The 24519-nt window shown below is 38.9% G+C and overlaps 1 protein-coding gene across 4 annotated transcripts in view; it reads right to left on the bottom strand.

Moving 5' to 3' along the window:
- The window catches only part of LDB1 (LIM domain binding 1), a 60961-nt gene extending 39703 nt beyond the window's left edge, over positions 1-21258 (bottom strand). For 2 of the 4 annotated variants that reach the window (XM_060682948.2, XM_034439900.3), the window contains exon 1: positions 20666-21180. In XM_060682948.2, the coding sequence (XP_060538931.1) occupies positions 20666-20690 (25 nt within the window). In that variant the 5' untranslated portion in view covers positions 20691-21180. Of the gene's footprint in view, positions 1-20665 lie in introns of all 4 variants that reach the window. The other 2 variants (XM_034439899.3, XM_060682947.2) reach the window with 2 other exon arrangements.
- Between the last annotated feature and the right edge of the window lie 3261 nt (positions 21259-24519).

Genomic DNA, 24519 nt, shown 5'->3' with positions numbered 1-24519 from the left:
TATTTATGTATGTGAGCATAGATGGATTACTTTTTCCTGTTAAATATCCTGAAGACATTAAGGCAAGATGAGAACACATAAACTTGTAGGTTATGATATTGTTTACTTCTTGATTGGTGATCTAGTCTTAATCTTGGAGAGCAACAATCAAAAACAATCTAGTAAACAAGAAACCACTAACTCAAACAAACAATCTAATAGTAAACAACAGCCTAACCAAGGAACCACCAAAACAACTTCCACCAACAGTGACAGGGCAAGCCATTAGTATATACAATAAGTGCAAACTCCACTCCTTTCTAGCACTGATGCTGTTACTTAGTTTGGTAATGAAAGACCTGTAAGAAAACAACCAAGTTCAGAAAGCATCAAGGACCCCACAGATTTGCATCTGTTTTAAAATATTGTGAACTTTTTAAAAAAAATTAATGTATTTCTAGGTTTACTATAATAAAACAAACCACAGGCATCCAATGCAAATTAGGAAACAGTAAATGAAAAGATGTAACATGTAGTGATTTGAAAACAAAAGGCCCATCTTTTTATCCAACTGTCTAGACACAAATCATATGGTTTGAATAGCAGCAATGTGATGTAAGTTTTATCATTTGTCCTTGCTGCCCACCCACTCCCAAAGTATACCTATGAGGCAAATCTTTAAACTATGGACAGCAACAAGTCCTTAATTAGTTCAATGTAATGGAGACCAAACAGTTATCATATTCTCATCCACTGCTCGGTTTAGAAGTTAGCAAACGTGCTGTTTTAAATGCTAGCTCAAAAAACAACAAAACAAAAGAAGAAAACATAGTGCTGCTGGAAAATTTACTCCATGTATTCTGAGCAATTGCATTTGATTAAAACTAAAGGCCTGCATGTTTGTTTTCTTTTCCATGAAAGGATTTGGAGCTTGGAGTTTCTGTTCTGAAATACTATATCATACACACAAACATAATTTGGCCAGAGCACTACATGTCAAACTACCATTGGAACAAATAAGACTACGCTTTGGAACAATAGAACAACAAGCATGGTTCTAATTATCAGAACTAAGCTTCAGAACTCAGATCACAAAATTTTCCAAGACTCAGTTGGTTTCAATGAGTAATCACCAAATTTGGATCTGTAATATATAAAAATGCCTTAATATATAAAAATAGTCCTACTTGGTTGGGTGTCTAGGTTAATATTCCATGACAAGTACCAGTCTCAGATGCATCAGTTTAAGAAGAGGAAAATTCCATTTTTCTGCCTCCTTCTGGAGTCCTCTCCAAGTATGAATCAGATTTTTCTGGTATAGTGCCAAAAGTTAGTGTCATTTATTTTGGAGAGATAATGAAACAATTGTATAAATCCCCAGAACAGCTTTCACTTATTTTTTAAAATAAAACATATCATTCAAAACATCCGCATATGTGAAAAAAAAGATAAAATATGAAAACATACTGTAGACTACCTACTTTGTGTCATTATCCTGCAGACTCTACAGCAGGGGTGGCAAACTGGTGGGCCATGGGCCAGATGCATCACACAAGGACACACCCACCCCCGGCTCCGCAAAGGCAAAAATGTCACGATAATATGTCATGTAATACAATCGAGTTTGACACCCGTGCTCTACAGTCTCTGCACTGCACCTCCCAAAAGCACATCAACCCTAAGGAAAATCTAAAACATTGCATTCAAATATCTATCCCGTCTGTATTCATTTTAAAAATCTGATCCTCTCAACCTCAGACACCAACTAAATTCATACAACATGCTAACTCATATAATCATTGTTTGTTAAGCTATTTCCCTGGATTTGCAAAGTACACTGAGCCACAAACTAACAATTTTTTAGCTTAGCATGTTGTGAAAATCCACCATCTTAGGCAAATTAATCAAATTATGTTGCTTAATGACTGTTGAATCCTTTTTTTTTTGCAAACCCCCCCCCCCAAACCCAACATTCTCAGTTCAAGTGCAACACAGAATTTTAGCATAGTAAACAAAGGCAGTATTTACACATTCCTCCAGTTGCTCCTATGCTACTAAATGAAATGCAAAACAGTGTATTTAAAAAAAAAAAAAACTAAAGTTAAGCTGACCCAAATTTAAAAGGCTAGCAACAGTCTTTTTACCAATTTGGGTTTGCAGAAAATACTTGTTACAAGTAGATGTATAGCAACAGGGTAAACTGTTCCTTCTGGCAGCAACAAAGAGATGGTGGATCTGTCATTTGGCATAACCAGCTGCTATGGCTGCAGTGATGATGACTGGGAAGTATGTTGGTCCAATTATGGTTCACTATGATAGCAGAGACATGAGTCATTATTCCCCAAATGCTGAGCGGCACACTTTGTGACAGAATGCTGAATAGCCATGGAAAACTCAAAAGGACTAGTTACAATCCAGTTTTTCAGATAAACCTAAAATTCACTAATGACAATACAAACCTTTACAATAACCTTTCTGAAGAAAATCCTTCTTCCCTCATGAACTAGCTGGAGACCTTCTAATTTTCCATAGTGATAAGTGCCAATGAGATAATTAAGGAAAACGAAATACCTGTCAGCATAGAGGTATTGATGATGAGTATTTCTTAATCTAGTATCTTTTCAAAATCCATGCTTCCTAATTAAAGTGAACATTTACAGTTCTTTGATGTAGATATTAGAAATTTGATACTGTATATATTGCAGAATGCTACAAAAAATATCCTGATATTGTATATATTGCAGAATGCTACAAAAAATACCCTTTCTCTCTCCTTTCCACATTTATGTTGCTATCATACTGAGAAGCATATCCAAGTTAACCTAAACACCAAAGTTGAGTTTCTAGAACTGATTACTATAAAATGAAATATTAAAACAAATTACAATACCTCCAATGCTAGAGTGCATGGCAATAAGGCCAAGCGCTAATTTCAGGGTTCAAAAAATATAAGACAGGGTCTTACTTTCAGGGAAACATGGTAGTTACTATGGCATTTTTAATTTGCAAACTATGTGATAGGTTTTATTGAATTTGCTATGAAAATAACCCTGTGAAACATTAATATTTTACACCAATAGAAATGAGCTTGAGTTTTTCTGATCAATGGTTTTGTGGCAGAGATGGGATGAATCAAGAGTCAATTCCACCCTAGATGCCACATGAAATAGTGTTGCAATATATTGTATACAAATGTATTTGTATATGTGCACATGTGCATGTGTATACATGTTTCTAGGAAATAAATGAAACAAATAGCTTCTCTGGCTATTAGAACTAGAAGTATAGTGATTCATGTTAATTTGGCATTGTGTAAAAGAGAATATGTACTGTATAAGCACCAGCATAGATCTTACTCTCTATCCTTTCTTCAATAGGGTGCCCTCCAGATGGCTGTTTTCAACTCCTTGTATTTTAAGCCTACAAAAATAAAGCCATTCTGGTTGAGAATTCTGAAAGTCAGAACCTAAAACAACCAGTTAGCAAACTGAGGAAAGCATTGTGAAGGCATCCTAGATATACAGCAGTCTTGAAGCTATGTAACTTAGGTGCAGACCCACTGAGATGCAGCAACTCCAGCTGATTCTGGCCATGCCCATGGTCAAGTTAATAATTTAAGATGCACTGGATGAATGCTGAGATGGATTGGGATGCAGCTGGCAAAAGTCCCATTTAGTCCCCAGCAGGAGGCATTGATGTATTCTTCCCCCAAACCCTGTATTTAGAAATCCTACAGTACCATCTTCCCCAGCCCACCCCCTTTTATACCTGCAGCTTTCTTTTCAGTTCTATTGTATATCCTGGTTCATCAGGCTTTTTACTGCACACTGTGCAGCTAGCACTGCTGCTCTGGGAGACATAAATCACATGGACACAGCTTTATGGCCATTGATCCAACCACGTGGCAGTGGATGCCACTCTCAGACAAGCAGCATTTCCTCTTATTATAAGAGACACAGCTGTTCAGAAACTCAGGCCTTTTTTGCAGGTGCCTCCCTCCACTTGCTAAGATTGGAACAGCAATGGTTACAATACATTGGGAAATATGAAGACTGCAGAAAAATTATATTAAATTTGCAAACCACGTGCACAGAATTCAAGCTTGAAGGCATTGGGAATGCAAGGTCAATATTTTCTGGAACCTAATTTCTACAGAAAACACCAAAACAAAGCACCAATCTGATAGCAAATCCTTACCCTTGCTATCCGGCATTTCTTATCGTTCTGTTTGTGCATGAGGGAGAACATTACCATCAGTGAAACAGGCAGGTCTGCTCTGTGACTTACTAGAATAAATTGGAAGCAGGGTAAACTCTGCAGGTGTAGAGGCCACTGCTGAGCAGGTGCTTCCTGTCACTTGTTTCAGAAAGTTAAGTGTTTTCTTCAGACCTTCTGAACTGAACCCCTGGTTTTCCTCCTCCAGAGCAAGTTCTGGAGCCAAAGATTCTGATTTGCTCACAGTGTGCTCTCTTTACTCAATGAAGTTTCCAGGAAACTTTTGCACCAGGCCTTGTCTGTTCTGAAATTCTCAAGATTCCAGGAACTCATGCTGCAGATGCTGCAAATTTGATTGCCATTGCCACAAGAGAACATACGGTTTATTTTTTTCTTTTATTTTTTTTAAGCAGGGGCTCAGTGAAGGATCATATTCACAAACAGCTTTATCTCCAGGTGAATTTACCCAAACATTTGTATTGTTATGGAGGGCATGCTTTACTAAAGGGACTGAAGTAGTTCTGATCTCTTCTGTCTGTTTTCTAAAGCAAAATGTCAGAACTATCTTTTCTCAAAATTGAATAAGACAACAAAACATCCAGCCTCAATATTATTATGTGATTTTGATTATTTTGTATACTCTCTATATTTTTTTAAACCACCAGAATGGCCAAGCAACAAGTGCCAAACCATGTCCCATCTAAAGACGTGGAAGTCTTAGTTTTTATTTCTTTGCTCCTTGAAGTTACTAATTAAAATCTGCTCTTGAATTCTGAGATTTCATGTCACATTTAAATTGACAGTCATTAATAGCTATCAACTAGTTTTAGAAGATATTATAAAATAGGTCTTTGCAATTTCTGTGCTTTGCTGAATTTAACTTATTTATTTTCTTTCTTTCTTTCTTTCTTTCTTTCTTTCTTTCTTTCTTTCTTTCTTTCTTTCTTTCTTTCTTTCTTTATTATATTTATATCCCACCTTTTCTCTGAAAACTCAAGGTAGCCTTGGAAGGGAAAAGGATTCCTCTCTAATTTTATCTTCATAACATTCCTGTGAAATAGATTGAGCCAAGACAATGACTCACCCCAAAATCACCCTGTGAGCTCTGATCAAGTTTGGACTTGGAAGCTGGGTCTCCCAAGTCCAACTTCAACATATTAATTATAAAAGCACATCAGTACAGGGAGCTGTGAAATGCATACAGATGCTGCCTAGGAAACAATCAGAAAGAGAGGCAGGAGCTCCCAGAAGTTTAATTGCCTGAAAAAGAAACTTAAGAATCCACCCTAATAGATCAAGCAGTTAAAAGTGGTGTCAGAAAGTTTGTACTTTCAGATTTGCAAAACTGTTGTCAGCCCTTCCAGGTAAATTAGTCAGGAAACACAACAAGATGGACTAATTCTATTTTACTATAAGTCTATGTTAACAGAACTTGCAAGTCTGAAAGGTTTGGTCCTTCTGGACTCAGGGCTCCTACTTGATGAGCAGGTAGCAGTCAAGGCTAGGGATTCATCTTGTGCACCAGTTGTGCTCTTTCCTAGCCAGGAAGCCTTGCTCACAATCAGTCACAATTTAGTCACCTTCAGGCTGGATTATTGCAATGCACTTTACATGGTGCTGCCCTTGAAGGCTACTCAGAAGTTACAACTGGTGCAGAACACAGCAGCAGATACAGTATTGGTTACCTATCCATGTTACACCTTTGTTGCATGAACTACATTGGCTTCCAGTTTTCTTCTGGGGGCAATTCAAGGTGCTGGTTATCACTTTTAATGCCCTACCTGACACAGGACCTGGTTATTTGTAGGACTGCCTAAGAATATTCACCTGTCCCACTAAATCAAATAGGATGGGCATGCTCCAGGTCCCCTCCCTGAAATCTTGCCATCTAGCAGAACCTTAGAAGTGTATCTTTTCCGTGGCTGCCTCTATTGTGGAAGCAATTTGAGAGGTCCCTAACAGGGGTGAAATTCACTTACCTTCGCTAATGGATAGCAAATGTGAATGCGCTCACGCGCGCCTCCTCCACATATGTGCAGAGCCTTCTGCACATGCACAGAGGGTCAAAAACAGGATGTGATGATGTCCGGGCAGGTGGGCAGAGCCTTCCACTGCTGATGCCACCACATCGGGCGATCCGGATAGATCCGGCTGAATTTCACGACTGGTCCCTGCCCTTCTACCTTTCAGAAGGCCATTAAGGGCTGGCTTTCTACTGAGATTCTGGGATGGTGTGGGTAGAAGACATGGAAGGAGAGAACTGAGGCTTTTTGTGAGGCATCCCAAGGGAAATTGATATGGCAGAGAGTTTTTGTTTATTATTTTATTGTTTTCATGCTTTATGCTTTATGTATTTATTCATTTTATAATTGTAAGTTTTCCAAAGTTGTTTAAGATGCCTGGTCGTATAAATCTATTAAATAAATAAACATTATGAAACACAATTTCTGGCTGCATTAGCAGAAATATAACTTCCAAATCATGGGATGTAAGACTGTAATGTTACTCTATATTCAGCATACTTCATTTGAATACTGTACTCAGAGCTGTATACATTTTTAAAAGTTTCAGATAAGTTAGAACAAAATCAAAAAAAGGGCCACTAGGAGGATCAGGAGATTACAAACTAATCCTACTAACAAAAGAGTAAATAAACTGGGAATATTTTCCTTTGATAAGAGCAGAGGGAAGGGAAAGATGCTACCCACTCCTTATCAAGATAAGTTTCTCTATAGAATTGTAAAATTCTGATAAGGTTAAAGTAGATGATGCTATCTTTAAATGAGTGTTTGGCAGGAATTCTGGCAGATGCAATTCTTTCAAAAACAGAGGATGCTAGGTTGGGAAAAGCTGGTATAAAACAAGTTGTTTCCCCAAAATAACCCATTGTGTTAAAAGGCAACTGATAATCTTTGCACAGATTGAAGGAGGAAGGTTTTTTTTTTTTAATCAATACATGGGATAAAACTCAGAAAAGGAAAGAAAATCAGTCAAATTCAGAAGAGGAACTGTGAAGGTAAAACATGGGGAGGGCAACAAAGTCACAAATAACTGCAAAACTATGACCAAGGTTGCTATTTCTATAATCATAGAACATTGTAGCTACTCTTGCTACAGTATCACAGGCTGCCAGATAGAGTAATGATTTGAGAACTAAAAGACCACAGCAGTTAGCTAATTACAAGGAGATATATGTGGTAATGGTAGTAGCTCAGCTTAATCCACCCACTCTGTGAAGGAAAACCACTGGTCTGTATAGTTGTAGATGCTGGACAGGAAGCTTCTTTGTAGCTTGTAGATGCTGGACAGGAGAATCCTTTGTGTGCTGTATATGTAAGTACCATCATTGTTTGATGGGATAATGACAGAAGTTACATAGTGTGCATATACGCAGAACTGGTGGCATCAGCAATTTGCCAGGTGCGCTGTGTGATGTCCATTCCAAAATCTCCCCATCTGTGCTGCTTGTTATATTGCTTTCTAGGGTCACTTTCTAAAGATACATCACAATGGGTTTCAGACTTTCAGCTGATATGGTTTCTCTGCTGAGAATAATGTGCAATACTTCTAAGGCAAACATTTCAACTAATCAATTTTTGCTGCATTTCTAATTAACTCTACTATGAAAAGAGAAAGTGAAACATAGTAGTATGCTTACAACAGGAAATCTTAACTAGATCCCTGTAACACAATGGGTACTCTTTGGTAAGGAGCTTGTATCTGTTGCAGAGCCCTTGTACAGGGCAGGCAGTTTGTGAATTCCAAGTTAGGCAGAAAATGTTATCAGACAACAACACCAAACTCAACAGGGAGTAGCAGCATCTGCAGCACTAAGATTAGAACTTGCGAAGTGTTCCTTCTTACTTGGACACAGGGCTGAGGGATTAAACAGGAGAAAAAGAAAAAATACCTACTCAGTAGGGAACTCTCTATTTAACTAGGCAGGATCCCAAAAGGGACTGTAAACCAGTCTGGATTGGACTATACTGTTCTCCTGGGATAGAGCTGGCAGGAGAAACTGTCTTCCTAGTGCATTCAACATTCCCCTAGGAATCCAGATGCTAGAGCTAATGGAGGATATGGGGCAATGAATGTGTTTGAGCTATTGTATATGTGTTAATAAACATTTGCATTTGGGTATTTGTGCAAATATATGGATGTTATATACTAAATGTAGGCATTCATAAACACTAGGCATTCTGCAAATAATAGAGCAATTTGTATCTCCTGAGTATGAACATTTGTGATCTGTGCTTCAATCTACATGTTTGTGCATCTGGGCTCTGAGATGTTTTTAATCTGCAGGCTCTGCATAGTTACTTTTTCATATTTTTATTTTATATAATTGCAAAGGTAACTGGTTTCCTAAGCATACACATTTGAATCTAGATTTCAAGATATTATCCACGTTCAGTAGTCATTTTCCAAGGAATGCATACTGATACATAAAATTAGTCCCTCAATACATCCTTTGGGCAGCAGGTGGTGGACAGTTCTCCTAATTTTTTTCCTATATTGGATGCCTCCCACATAATTGTTATTGCTAAGAACCTTCATAATTACTAGCACTCATAGCCACTAGTCATGTTGGCCTAACTTTATAGGAATTGCCATTCAACCTATCTAGAAAGCATCTGAATACAGAAGACTGCTTATTTTCCTAGTAACATTACCATGGCATACCAAATGTAAGCCACTTTTCATTAACAAATTCACTTGAAGAAAGTTTGTTTCACTGAGGACACCTTAAACGATCTAACTTTGTCCCCATCCATCTTCTGACTTTTAGAAAACCAGGATAATACATTGGTGTTGGAGCAAGGAGACCCAGATTCTAGTCCATCTTCAGCCACAGAGGCTCACTGAGTGTCTTTGAGCCAGTTACACTCTCAGTCCAACCTACCTCATGGAGTTAATGTTGTGGGGGAAAATAGGAGGAAAGAGTACTATGTAGTCCACCTTTACTTCCTGAATGATAAACTTCCTGAATGATAAACAGGATATAAATCAAATAAATCAATAAAGTATCTGTGTCATATGAGCTATAAACAAGTAGTTAAGTTTTTTCTCCCAAGAAGATGAATAAGGAGCTATTTCACCTCTCCCAATGTCCCATCAACTGAAGGAAACCACAAGTTCTCCTGCAGCTGCCTGATAAGAACCTTTCCTATAAGTCATTTTATGCAAAAAAAAAAAACATGAGGAGCAGGCTTGATTTCCTTCTTGCCATTATTTCCCCCATTTCTTTCTTTCCCCAAGATTACATGCATACATATAAAACCCACAGTTTGCACTATTGTCAGGTCTGTGAAAATGATCCTACTAGCCCATTTTCCAAATCCCATCAGATAATAAGATGAAGTTAATATCCAAACAATACAATGCTGTATAAACAGGAGACCAATATTTGTTCTTGCTTTAAAAAGGAAACTAAAAAAAAAAAAAAAATTGCTAAACTCTTTACATCTCTCATCCAGTCACTAAACTGTTACTGTTAAAATAAGGAGTCACTTTTCTAGCATTATATTGACAATACAATATACAGTACTATTAATATCTACATCAGGAATCACCAAACTTGGCAACTTTAACAGACATGTCTGGTTGTGGAATTCAGGGAGTTGAAGTCCACAAGTCTTAAAGTTGCCAAGTTTGGAGAGTCCTGATCTATATTGTATCAACATTATAGGACAATTTTTTGAAATCTCAAGTCAGCCTCTCAAATCATAAGAATTGGAGCACATTTATTCCAGAATCCTCTTTCCCAGTGCTCTTCAATATCTTCATAAATCATTTAGACGAAGGGATACTCATCAAATTTCAAATGACACCAAGCTGGCAGGAATAGCCAACAGTCCAGAAAATAGGCTCAAGATAGAGAAGAATTTTGACAGACTCAAACAATGTGCTCTATCTAACAAAATGAAATTCAGTGGTGAGAAAAGTAAGATTCTATATTTAGACAAGAAAAACCAAATGTATATGTATAGAATAGGTGGTACCTGGTTCAATAGTAATTACTGTGAGAGGGACCTTGGAGTCCTAGTGGAGAATCAAATATGAGCCAGAAATGTGTTGCAGCTGCCAAAAAAGTCAATGCAGTTCTAGGCTGCATTAACAGAGGAATGGAATCAAGATCACATGAAATGATAGTACCACCTTATAATGCCTTGGTATGACCACACTTGGATCATACCAAGTATGGTCATCCAGTTTTGGTCACCATGATATAAAAAAGATGTTGAGAAAGCATGCAGAAAAGAACAAAGATAATTAGGGTACTGGAGACTAAAATATATGAAGAACGGTTGCAGGAATTGGGAGTGTCTAATTCAATGAAAAGATAGACTAGGGGTGGCATGATAATGTTCCAATATCTAAGGGGTTGTCACAAAGAAGGGGGAATTAACCTATTCCTCAAAGCACCTGAAGGCAGGACAAGAAGCAATGGATTGATTGATTGATTGATTGATTTAATTTGTATACCGCCCTTCTCCCAAAGGGACTCAGGGTGGTGAACAGCCAAAATTAAAATACATACAATACAAAAGTTAAGATAATTAAAAGAGATTAAATCAATCAGCCACCCAATTTAAAACCCCAAGTCTATAAAATTTAAAAATCCCATTAAAAACCATTTAGGCTAGGCCGGCTTGCTGGAATAAATAAGTCTTCAGGGCCTTATGGAAGGTCCGGAGGTCCGGGATCAGTCGTATTCCAGGAGGTAGCTCATTCCACTGGGCGGGTGCCCCCCACAGAGAAGGCTCTCCCCCTGGGGGTCGCCAGCCGACATTGCTTGACCGATAGTAACCTGAGGAGGCCCTCTCTGTGAGAGCATATTGGCCGGTGGGAGGTTATCGGTAGCAGCAGGCAGTCTCGTAGGTACCCTGGCCCTAAGCCATGGAGGGCTTTAAAGATAAGAACCAACACCTTAAAGGATGGATGGATGGAAACTAATCAAGGAGAGAACCAACCTGTAGAACTGAAGAGAAATTTCCTGATGGAACAGCTTGCCTCCAAACGTTTTGGGTACATCATCACAGGTGGTATTTCAGAAGAGACTGGACAGCCACTTGCCTCAAATTGTATGGGGTCTCCTGCTTGAGCAGAGGATTAAACTAGACGACCTCCAAGGTCTCTTCCAGCTCTATTCTGATCATTTTCCCACCAACTACTATACCAAATATTTTAAGGTGAAGTGGAAAAATCCAGCAAAGAAATATTCTAAAGATGGAATTATACTTTTATAGTTACTGGGAATCACTGCTTCTGGACTGTTCTGGACTGCTTAATGTAATAATTGTAGTTCAAGCCAACACAGTTTCTATGCTCAATATTACCCTATGTATTGAAACACTATATACATTTTCCCATAGCAGGAGGTGAATGTGTGACTGTTGTGTACTTTATTTCTGTATATGATTCTCACAAAATGGAAAAGGTCCATAGAAATACCTTCATGAGACACCAACATCACTGAAACATAACTTTCACTATTTGAGATTCATTCATGGAAAAATGGCACAGCTAACAGAATGTTTTTAAAATCTGTTAGAAACTTATTTGTAGGCTGGCAATATTAGAATAGCATTCTCTTTCTCACAGAGTAAACAGCTGAAAAGAAATTTCTTGTTCATCATTCAGCTAGAAAAAGGGGGAAATACTGTTGCTTTTTTGGAGCACTTAACTGTTACAAACAGAGGAGGAACAAGCCGCCCTGAGTCTCCGGAGAAGGGCGGCATATAAATCGAACCAATCAATCAATCAATCAATCAATCAATAAATAAATAAATAAACAAACAAGTAAACAAACAAACTCTCACTATTCTTATTTCTATATAATATTTTGGTGTAGGACAATACATTTCTGTTAAGTAGACCATTTTTATTTGCATTTCATAGTCAAAGTTATTAGAATGAAAGAATATCTATGCAGTGCAGAGATAATGATTATGGCTTAAACATGGCCTTTTACATAAGTTATTTGTTAAAAAAATCCAGAGGATGAGTTAAGTAACCTTCCAGTTTCACAGCAGGGTATCATCTCAGCACTAAATTCTAGATTTTATAACAAGTTCAGATCCCCCCCGTTTCTTTACTCATACAAAGCTAAATTTCCTTAATTTTTCTGGCATCTTAAAATTTATTTTGCTAAGATGAAACATACCCCATGGTGTCCCCATACATTTGTGAGATACCTACTGTAACTGATTACTAAAATTTTGTTGTCTGGCATATCCTACCTAGAAATCAGGACCAATAGAGTTTGTGATAGCACCTTAGTTAGAATTATTGCATGACAAATGCTTCATAGAACTATGACTTCAAAGCATATTTTGCAAAGAAACAGAAACATATACTACTGTATAATTCCTGGTTATATCCTTAAGACTGCTAATAGCTAAAGAATGACATAAAACAAGAATCTTATTTTCTCTTTAACTGTGCATGATGAAAAATTTCAGTCAATGAAAAAGTTGTATACAGTAGTGACCAAAGTTATGCAATACGTATCTGGGATTCAAGTAACTATTTGAAAATATTATAGTAGGTGAAGGAACATCATTTAGAATATTATTGTAATCAATTCTGCAAGTTGAGATTTCCTCTCACCTCTATGTTAAAGTTTACTATGAGGGTCCCAGATCAGAAAGGGTCAAACCTCCTAAATTTATTCTGCTTTCAATCTTATAATTGCATTGTTCTAATCAGCTAAATAACTAGCACATCTTAATCAAGACCTTATATTGCTTAGTGGTATTGCAGTGGAAACCTGATTTACCTTGTATTACGGTATTTCATGTGCTTCCCTAAAATATAATTGCACAAGGAGAATTTGTGGCAGTGGCAGTTTTAGAAAGTATGTAAACACAGTACAATCAGAAAGGATTAGGTGAAAGAGAATACAAAATATAAAGAAAATAGAGGTGGCAAAATGGCTGATTTCAGCAGCACATTTTTTTTTTATTTCTTAAAAAGATGTGAACAAAAAGCCACTAGGAGGCAAACTGTTTCAATTTCCACTCATGTATCCTCCCAAAAAGTCCAAAGTGGAATTGCAAAAATCTAGCAGTGATTTGGACCATACCCTAACATCTAAGAAAGTTTTTTTAATGTAGGAGTGGGAACAATTTGTCTCCCAGTGATTCCTGTCTCTATTCCTACCCTTAATTTCCCCAAGGCTAAAAAGGGGCACCTTCCTTACCAGTGACATCAACTTTGACCTTCATGTTGATTGGAGATGCAAATTGCAGCCTCCAATCCTGGGAAAGCTGCCCACTCAGTTTAATTGCATGGCTTTATGCCATATGTGAACCAACTGTTGTATCACAAATAAAATAATAATAAAAATAATAGCTTGTAGTGTAGTGGAATGTGAACAATGTTTTGTTCTCATGCAGTTGTAAGGTCTTCTTATTGTATCTAGTGTTATGCTAAATTTTTAAACCCAAAACTGAATTAGCTTCCCATTATTGCTTGTATGTCTTCCTTAGCCCTCCAACCTCCACCAAGATATAAATTTAAATCCTGAGCTAGCAAAGCTCCTTTGGAGGGTAAGAAATTGAGAATAGTGAGAAAGGAGGGGTTTTTAGTCTCTCTCATCTCTTGCCGTTTTTTCTGCTGCAATTGCCTCTTCCAGCTGCTCCAGCATAGGTTTTCAGAGGTCAGTTTATCTTTGCAGATATGACTCTTGAGAGGGGAGGCCAGTTTAGGAAAGTTCTTCGCAAATATGAAAGACAGATGGTTAGGTCGAGAAGGGACCTGAGAGTTTGTTTAGAATCAGCTTCTTTCAACAGAAAACAATCTGAGTGATTGCAAGAGAACTAGCTGGATGGTAAAGGGGAATTCCAGTTTGCTGCAGCTTTAGCCTGTCCCAGTAGGAAGCACTTCCTGCCTCCTGCAGTCCCCCCTCCCCCAGCCTTGCCCATCCCCTCTCTATTCCCAAGACTAGTGCATGCCCAGGCGGTGCTGAGCAAGCCCCAGGCTGGCAGCAAGGAGGCTCTTTTGTATTTCTCTTGGAGGTGATTGGCTGGTGAATCCCCTAGGCAGCCAAGCGGCAGAGTACAGCGAGTTGCTGCAGTCTGGCTGGCAGGGTCTCACATGCACCCAGCATGTGACAGTTCCCAATTAACTCCTGCTCCAGTTCTGAACATACGCAGGAAAAGCCACACACATGGACAATATAGCTCTCTCATCTCCCACCAACCGTCACCGATGGATATTTACAGCTCCTGCCTCCATTTACCACCTACTGTCTCCATCCTCATTCTACTGCTTTTCTAATCTGGCCATTGCAGGCAGCAAAGTCCTATCTCCAGTTCTCTTTTCCTCGGCAACAATTCCTATCAGCATCTGAGAGCTAGTTTGGTCTAGTGGTTAAGGCACCAGGCTAGAAACCAGGAAACTGTGAGTTCTAGTATTGCCTTAGGCATGCAAGTTATTGGCTGGGTGACTTTGGGCTAGTCACTCTCTCAGCCTGAATATCAGGCTCAGGCAAGAAGCTGATCAGTCAATTCCTGTTGCAATCAAAGGATCAACATTCAGTTGACAGACCATGCACTTGCAGAGGGAGAAGGGAGACACTAGGAATGAAAAAAAATTCCTGTCAGCAACTACTGCCATCCTGTGGCTTGGATAATAAGAAAACTCCTTCCTTTTGGTTTGCCAAGCACTCTTTCAAATGTCCATTGCTAGGAGAAATTGGACAACATCAGCATTTGCTTAAATTTGACTCGGTATTATTTTGTTTCTCTTCATGAAATTACAGGCAGTATTTAAACCCTAAAACCCAACACTGCTCAGTCAATATTTCATTTGCAGAGTTTTTTCTGGTACCTCTTTCCCACATACTCTGGTGATGGTAAACAATTGTGAGCATTCAGTTGTAGTTCCCCAAAGCTGGAGAGCTCCTAATTGCCTATCACTGCTCTAGAAGTAATACCGTGTTTCCCTGAAAAAAAGACCCTGTCTTATTCTTTTTTGAACCCTGAAATAAGCGCTTGGCCTTATTGCTATGCGCTCAAAAGCCCAATTGGGCTTATTATCAGGGGATGTCTTATTTTGGGGAAAACAGGGTAATAGAATTTCTAAGCTCTTACACAGAAACTTACTCAAGCTCCTAATGTGCTGAATCAAGTACTTCTATGGACAATTTCTCTCTCACTTGCTCAAATATATTTTAAAAATACTACCGGTATGAGAAAAAAAACAAAGGATGGATCACTTTTATTTCCTTGATCTCTCTCCTAGCCCATCTTGACAACTCAATACAAAAAGCAATTCAGAGATAATATTTACAATAATTTAGAACTGGTATTTCCTTCACAGAATACAATATGACCCTGAATCAGATCCTTGGTCCTTATTTTCTGCTGTGATGTGTCATCTAAAGATGAATGATAGAGTGTTATTCTATTCAGGCAGCAGTTAACCTAGTTTATGAAAGTGGTGGTTGGACTTGAAAGGGAAGGATTTCAGCCATAATTTCCAGTATGACTGCTGGCAATTCGGTTTTAAGCAGGGGTGAAATAAACTTACCTTCCTTACCGGTTCACAAATATGTGCACGCCATGAGTGTGCTCGCTTTGCTCACATGCGCTGTCGTCCACGCATGCACAAAGCCCTCTGCACATGCACAGAGGCTTATAATCGTCACAAAAAAGTGACATCATGACGTCCGCATGGGTGGATGGAGCCTCCCGCAGCCGCCACTACTGATTCGCCCGAGCCAGATAGAACCGGCTGAATTTCACCCCTGCCTCCAAGTCATATTTTCTGTCTGAGATTATAAAGTCAGGATAAAGGACTAAAATAATCTAGAATGCCTCCACATTGGGACACAATACTGCAATGCCGGCACTACTCTTCCTTTGTAATTTGAAAATGTATTTATCATTGTGATTTCACACTGAACTTAACATTGAGTTACTAATCCTGCATTCTTGCAATCTGTATCAAGTGAATATTGGAAATGAGAGGTACATGACAGGTAAGCAACTTCAGTTATTTATACCCATCAATTTTAACAAAGCCAGGCAAATGTGAGTTCTTAAATATATTTTAAATGTATTATTAACATTATAAATCATTATAAATCTAATAATAAATAAACAGCAAATTTGAGTAAATGCATGAAGAGAAATAAAAATATCACAAATAAACAATAACAAAGTTAATAGTAATGTAGAATAACACAGGTAAACAGCATTACATATTCTGCCAATGAAGAAAATGCAAGCATAAGAAATGGTTTCATAATACCATAAAGTTTTTTTGTGTGTTATGTGAAATAAGGTAATACGGTATTTCTTTGCCATTCCACCCTTTAAAGACCTTTACTTCCAAATGTATTATAATCCACCCACCCCACTTCATAGAGGATGTTAATTAACCCATGCTAATTTGTAAAAAAACGTAGAGGAATGTGAAAATATAAGAAAAGCTTTGCAAGGAAGGTTATCTGAATTCTCAGGAATATGTGACACTTTTACATTGAGAGGAAAGCTCTTGTAATCCAATCCTAACTTGGAAATCCTCAGCAGCACACTAACAAAAAGAAAGAGTAAGTTTTACCACAAGGTAAAAAAAAAAAAGTATCCTGTAGTCAGACAATGGCTACAGTTACAAGATCTAACCAACCCAAAGTCTTTACTTGATTGTGCCTAAGAGGGAAATTTTGAGGAAAAAAATTAAAGGCACTTTGTAAAACATGCATATCAAAATATTTACAGATATACAGATTTACTGAGCTTGGAAGTATTATCTTTATATCTTTACATCAAGGTAGACGTTCCTATATTTTACTATTCCCAGAAGACAAGCTTATATCTTGTAGTTTAATGTTTAGAGAAGCAGATAATCAAGCCACCAATATTATAGTAGAGATACTTGTAGATCAATGAATGCATTTAGAAAATAGATTCAGCACATAAGCATGTGATATACAGTGAACTCAAAATTGTCAGTCAATTTTTCATATTAGAAACATGAAAACAAAAACCATTCACAAATCTAAACATTTTCATTATTTTCCAAGCAGACTTTTTTGCCTGACTCACTGCAATCCATTAAAATGGTTTTAAAGGATACTAGCCATGGCAATCCCCTTGAACTGAAGTTACTTCTGCTCAATTGTGTTCAATTGTAGAAATTCTTACAGTTCCCAGACTGCATGAAAATCATCATCAAGCACTCTACAGAGCAGCTTCACTGAGTGAACGGTGACAAAGGGAGAGCATGTCCAGCACCAGCTTCAATCAGTTATACCCTCCTTCTGCATTATACACTTTTTGCCATTCTTTTCCCTCTAAAAATGGAAAACTTTTTCTTTAAAAAATCTGAATTTGGGAAACTGGAGAACTGTAAAGCAAAAAGCAAATGAACAGATCAAATACTGGGATCAGACATTTTCCTCCACTCTAAAGAATGAAGATGAGGAACTTGCTTTGCCTTATCCTTTGGAGAATAGAAGAAATACAGAGCTACACCATATGTAGAAATGACCAATGGAGGCAGCCCTTTTGTTATAACTTACAAATGCCACTGCTTCCTCTTTAAAGGCAGACACCCACAGCTGGAAACTCCTCCAAGTTAATGCACCCCCTCCCCAGAAGAGCAGCCACATGAGAGGTTCATTAAATGTTTCTAGCTGGCAGAAAGCCAGAACCGGAGCTTGTTTGTTCTTCATTCCAATAAACAGTCTGTCATGAACTCCAAGAGCAAAATCACAAGGAAAGCTTCAATTTGAGAAGAAAAATCATACACGAAAATATAAACCCAGCAGTTTACTTCTTATTTGCATTTTTTTTTTTTAAAAAAAAGGCCACATTCAACTGGCAGGCTGATTTGATTCTTCTAGGAGGCCCTCTGAATCCCAGGGCAATTATAATACCTTATCTATAAACATGATTACATCATAACTTGGGGCATGGCATAGTAACAACACAGCGTTTGTTTCAAATGCAATGTTGTAGGAAGGTGAGATTTAATAAAATCCTTGCTGCATCACAGCCACTCCACCCTCCCCAAGGCTCAGCTAAAAAGCAAAATAGCGGATAATGGCATTATCCTGCACAGACATTTGTGAGCATTTAGCTACAGATGCAGCAAGAATTAACCTCAAGCTCACAGAGCAAGTATGAATGTGAAATTCCCTCAGAGAAATCAGATATGTCCAAGCTGCAGCCTGGAAGGAGGGTGCTGGTTCCATGAGCTATCCTGCCAGCCCCCATTTCAGTCAATGGGCAAGGGGGGAGGGAGGGAGAGAGAGGTGAAATCCTGGAAAAGTGTGAAAGGAAGTTGGATGGGGGAAGGGGGAGAAGCCCATGCTGTGCCTGGTGCTTTAAATGTTTGGCCTGGCTTTGGAGGGAGAACACGTGACTTTCTGCTTGAGGAAGCAGCAGCCGCTCTGGCAGCTTCCAGCGGGAGATGGAGGAGGAGGACAAGGAGGTAGTAGTGGCAGTGGTGGTGGGGGAAGGGAAACAGGAAAGGAAAGGACTTGTTTAAAGCAGGGATTGCTGCAAGCTAAGGAAATAGATTCAGCCAGACAACAGGTAGGGGGCAATGGCAGAATCAGAGAGGTGAGCCACTCAAATATCCAGCAACAGAGCAGGCATGTGGCTCTGGCTTTCTAGGAGGGAGGAATGGTTGTGCTGCCCTATACACATTGAAGAAATTTACCAATATCTGGAGCAAGGAACATGATGCACTGAGACAGACAACTTGGGTAATACTATCTGGATGTTCCAGAGCTGGCAGAATCTCAGCATGGAGCTGAATTGCTTTTCAAGAACTGCAGGAATTCTCACAGAGAGAAATCATATCTTTGTCAAACTACAGTAGAGGAGATCATCCCTCATACCTGGAGTGAAAGGCATCCAAATATGTCAGACTTGCCTGTCTGCAAGTCCTAAACTATCCCTATTACAATGCATAGTTCATTTATTTCAAGCAGAGAAGCTGAAATAGTCCTGTTTCTAAGGAAGAGTAATATCTGAATTGCATTTCCAATTTTGGAACATATCTCATTCTAAATTCAATACATTTATATGTCCTCTAGGAAACTCTAGTACTATTTATTATTTATTAAATTTATTTGCCATCTATCTCATTGTGGGAGGCTTAAGATATTCCAGGAAGCTTAAAATAATCCAAAAGCTCCATGAGCAAAATTGTGGGGCAGTGAAAGAAACACATAATGTCAGTATCCAACTGTCTTGGATGATCTCGGCAAGCTAAGCAATGCCAGCCTTGGTTGACACTTGGATGGGAAATGACCATGAAATTGCAAGATCGGTTTAATTGAGAAGACAACAACAGAATGTTTCCACGCTGTTGCCAAGCAAACAATCAAGGTATGTCCATAAAGTCACTAAGAATCAAGCTTGACTCAAGATAAATGCTGACTTTTTTTTAAACCTAACAGTGTAGCATTTCCTTCTAAGTTTCATGTGAAAGAGCCATTATAGAGTACATTATAATCTATTCAGCAATGATGAGTCTGTATCTATGCCAACCATGTTTAAAAGCTATGCAGGTTCCATTTCTTAAAGGTGGAAGATGTCTGTCCATCCTCCACATAAACAGACTTTATCATCATCTTCCCCACCCAGGCCACAAAGGCCAACTTAGCAGTGCAAAGAGCTATCCCTTCACAGAGCTCCTCCTCCATCAGGGAGCAAAGCTTTGCCCTGACACAAACAGAGCAAACTCAATAACCACATCCTTGAGAATTGGCATGCCTTCAATAATGGGCATTCATGATCCTAAACTGAAGAGATGTTTCAGACGTCAATGTCCATCTTGAAGGAGAGGCCAGATCACAGAAAACCAGCTCAGCACAGCTGCATCCTTCTGCTATGAACACAAACAGTCCTGGCCAATGCTCTGCCCGTGCAGAGAAGCCCTAGAGAATAGGACCCACTGAGGACAAGCCCCCCCTTAACTATTTTTGTAACATGGATTCCGTAGCCCAGCACCTCTTCAGATTACCTGCAGCATACTTCTAGTCCCCCAGTCCCCCTTTCCTTCTCCCGGAGATTGCCTTCCCTTCCACGGATATTCCCCTTCCATAGTAACTTCCACGGATATTCACCTCCCAGCCGGGAACCCCTCAGGAACCCCGGACTTCTTTCTCAACTGATACCAACAATTAACGGCAAGCAAAACGATCAAAAGCATAGGCACTGTGCGCCCCATCCCCAAACCGATACCAGGTTGTTGCCCCCTCCCCCTCTGCCAGAAAACCGAATTCCCGCGCCCCTGCTTGTTGGGGGAACCTAAATTCCCAAATGCCATTTTCTTTCTCCCTTGTCTTTTCCTGGAAGAAGGAAGATTGCTCGGAGGTTGTTTTCCCACTGCCTGTTCCCAACTGCAGAGGGGCCCGGGCAGGGGCAGGAGGAAGGGGAGTCCCTGGACTCGCCAAAAGGATGTACGCCCCAGCCCTTCTCTTTCTCCGCGCGCCTAGACTCACCTGGGCATGCACAGCCTACTGACATCTTCACATGCCCGGCCTGGCGCAGCAAAGGTGCGACGTGCCCGCTCGGCGGGTCCTGGCATCCGCCGCTCCGAGAGAGACCCCAATCGCTGGGCAAGGCCGCCCCCCGATTGTGGGGCCTCCCCGCCGGGAAGCACAGCAACCGCAGTAAGTGGGGCAGCCCGATGCCTCTCTCCCTCCGTTCGTCGGCAAGTCCAGGGCTGGGCAGGGCTGGGCTGCGTTGGCCTGGCTGGGCGCGAGACGACCCTGCGCTCCGACCGACTCGGAATCCGATCGCTGGGCTGATTAATATGCTAATTGCGCGGCGAAGGAGGAGGAGGAAGAAGAAGAGGAGAGCGAGCTTGTCAAAGTGACCTGAGCTGAGTGGCGAGCCGCGATAGGGAAGGGAAGGGAAGGGCGAGGAGAGAGGGGGGGAGGGGCAGCCATGTGACGCAGATGGAGAAAAACACACCAATCTCTGCCACAGTAGCCACCCTAGGCGGGCTCGCGCAAGGAGAGGAAAGGGGAGGGAACGGAAGGGAAGGGAAGGGAGGGAACGCAAGGCAAGACGCGCGCTTCCATGTGTGTGTGTGTGTGTGTGTGTGTGTGTGTGCTCGCTCAGAAAAAGACATGTGCTGACACGTTTGCAGGCATGTTTGCAGGCAGAGGCACCATATAGGCTTCACTTGGGCTCAGGCTGTTGTTTTTTTTAGGCGCGAATTGTGATATAGATTAACCCGCGTAAGTAAAAAAAATAAAAAAAAATCCTCTCGTTTCCCTTTCACCAAGGCAGTACTTTTTTAAAATCCGAATTTCCTCTTTAATTAGAGCAGACTTTCCCATTTTCCGACGAGTTCAGGCTCTTCCGATCCACTGGGCTTCGGGGGCTGAATATTTCACTGCCTGGAAAGGACGAAGTGAAGGTTCTTCCAAATTGCCTGGAGTGTAAACCCTGCTTTCCCAAGGAGGAGCAGACTTTGGGTTAGTAGGCTCTGCTTTGTTAGGAACTAGAATCCTGAGATTTACTAGGTGAAGCCAGGTGCAAAAAGAGAAGCCATACACAGGTGGGCAAATAGGCACTCCAGAAGTGATTAAGGCTCACAGTGCTGTTCCACAAAAAAATCTTAAGACCTCGCCACAGTGGGAGTGGGGTTATTGGTTTGTAGGTAAAACGTGTGCAATGGTTAGGAAATATCCAATCCAAATCCAAATCCCCCTTAAATCTGTCTCTCATTTAATCAACTTTTTTTTTCAGGAAAAAGCTGTATATTTGTATTTTTTTTTCTTTTTACTACTCAGTGCAGTTAACTGAGTAGTTTTCAGATCCAGGTTAGATGATTTGCAACAAATGGAATAAAAAGTATATTGCAAAATGATTGTTCCTGCAGTTTAACATTCAACCTAAATAGCTTTTCCCTCAATTTTTAAGAGTAGGATCCTGTCATTAAAAGTCATATACACTTATGGAAGGGTTGGTATCCTCTATTTTTTCCTCTATATTGGAATAACTATAGTTCCCAACATATTAATCACCAATCACTTTGATTGTGACTGGTGAGTCCTTAAATCTGTGCTCTATAGGATCATTGTATGCTACTCCTTCACATTTTTTCCATCTTACTTTCTGGGTTCTGATTCACCTTTTTTTATCTGTTCTGTTTTTTGCATTTAAAATTTAGCACATCCTCCAGATTTCCTTTTGCTGAGATTCAATCTTTCCTAAGAGTTAAGAGAATATTTGGTGATTACTGTTAAGGAAGTATAGATCATTTTTCTGATTACAATATCAAAACAATGATTCCTAACATGTAGTTTATGATTTATTATGAATACAGGGGGAAAGTTCTTTAATGTACAATATAAATATGTATAAGTATAATTAACAAGTGTTTGTTTAATTTTGCCACTTTTAATACTAGGATTATATTAACAGTTTCTTTTTAATCATTTCATATTTTGTTTTTGTTTTTTTCAAATAAGGGTTTAAATCTCTTAAATAGGTTTCTTAGATATATTATGAATATATTCAGTTATTTGTTGATTTTCTGCTTTCTATTTAATGACTAATTGTAGAATGCTTTTATTTCTTCATAATATCAGTAGAGGCCTTGTAGAAAGCCTCTTTATAGATGTTCTGGTTCATATTTTTAATTTTACATAAAAATATTTTTTATTAATTTGATTAATTATTTAGTCCAAATGAGGGTAAACCTCTTTGTGATAGTAGCAGCATGTCCGGCAGCCAATCTAAAAGCTGTTCATTCATGTTTCCCTAAACAAATAATGAAGGAGAAACGTATATTTTATATTGTAATTAAAGAATAAATGTTTTCTATTATTATTCACCAAAGTTTTGCCAATACACCTCTTTTCAGATTAATAACTCCCTGGATTATGGAAATCATGAGAAGGAATACGTATCATATTTCAAGAAAAGGATTGGTCAATATAAAAAACTCATTTGTTTTAAAAATATATACCCAACTCTTTAGGCTTTTGTATAAGAGGGGGAAAAATGAGTGCTTTGATATAATATGCCTATTTGACCAATCTTTTACCTTTACTTTTTAAAAAAAAAATCCGGAGACTTGATTAAACTAGAATTGAAGTTAGAATTACATTATTCTTTTAAGAATTAGACTGCAGTATAGGATAATTTTATTTATTTTTTCTTTCTTTTAGAGTATTTTGTCTACCGTATGCCTCTTTTGTCTTGGATATGCTATTCGTTATCAAATGTATTTTTAAATGGCTGACCAGAGCAGATTCTTACATGGATACAATACAGTAATTCCAGAGCTAGCCAAGCACCCCCTCCATCCCCTTAAGAATGAATGACCTAATAGGCTAATATATTGTGGGAATAATGGCTAAAGTAAAGCATACTTAAGATAACCTGGAAATTTCTTTCATAGTCTTGAAGCTTATCTCTAACCTGGAAACTGTCTTCTGCATCTCAGTTAGAAAAACCATTCTACATGGTTGTAACCCTATAGAAAATGCACAGAGGCAAAGATGATGTCATTAGCTAAGGTCTCATAGTGCCTACCTCTGGTGAAGAAACCAGTTGGGAATTTTCCAGCAGTTTTAGCAAAGGACAAAGAAATCACAGAGGAGATGTCATGGGAGGAGTTGCTGTAATAAAAACATAAAAAGGAGGCCCTATAGGGAACACAAGGTTCCTGCTGACTGGAGCCAGATCCTTCAGCAGGAATTGGTGGTATGAAAGAGATTTCCAAGCATGAGCTCATTTTGGCAAACCAGATAGAAAGTACTGCTTTACTGTTAAAATCTAGTTTTAAGTTAACAGAATGAAAAAGGGAAAGCTAGAAAATACTCTTAACTTCTCAGAAGAAATTGCACATAACTTCAAAATTGCTTTAGTATATTATTGTTCGGCCAAGTAATAAACATTGACGCCATTCTCCTTTACAAGATACAATGCTATTTATATTCATTATATACATTAATAGTGGAAAAATTACCCTCATTATATGGTGCATTTCTATAATGAATTTACCCAGCAGAAAGTACTCAGAGAATATGTAAATTGAATTGGAAATACAAGAAAAAATGCTACCTCAAGAATACTTTAAAACAAAATATATTCTTTATATATAAAATTGTATTATTAAAAGCGGGGCTGCTCAGATATAAAAGGAGAGGAAAAATAGGAAAACAATGGAAATTCTCTTTCATACACACAGTTCCCAATGAAATAATGTCCAAATTATCTGCTTGTGTAGACTCCTGCTTCAAACTATACACAATATTTATAAAGATGAAGGAAGAATGACACTTGCGTTTTGATTAGATGTTAAGAAGCCTCGCACTGAGAGCAAAGTCACATG

Source organism: Pantherophis guttatus, chromosome 6 (assembly GCF_059756535.1).
Source record: "Pantherophis guttatus breed Tessera chromosome 6, ASM5975653v1, whole genome shotgun sequence".
Classification (NCBI taxonomy): Eukaryota; Metazoa; Chordata; class Lepidosauria; order Squamata; family Colubridae; genus Pantherophis; species Pantherophis guttatus.
This window is presented reverse-complemented; position numbering and strand designations above follow the sequence as displayed.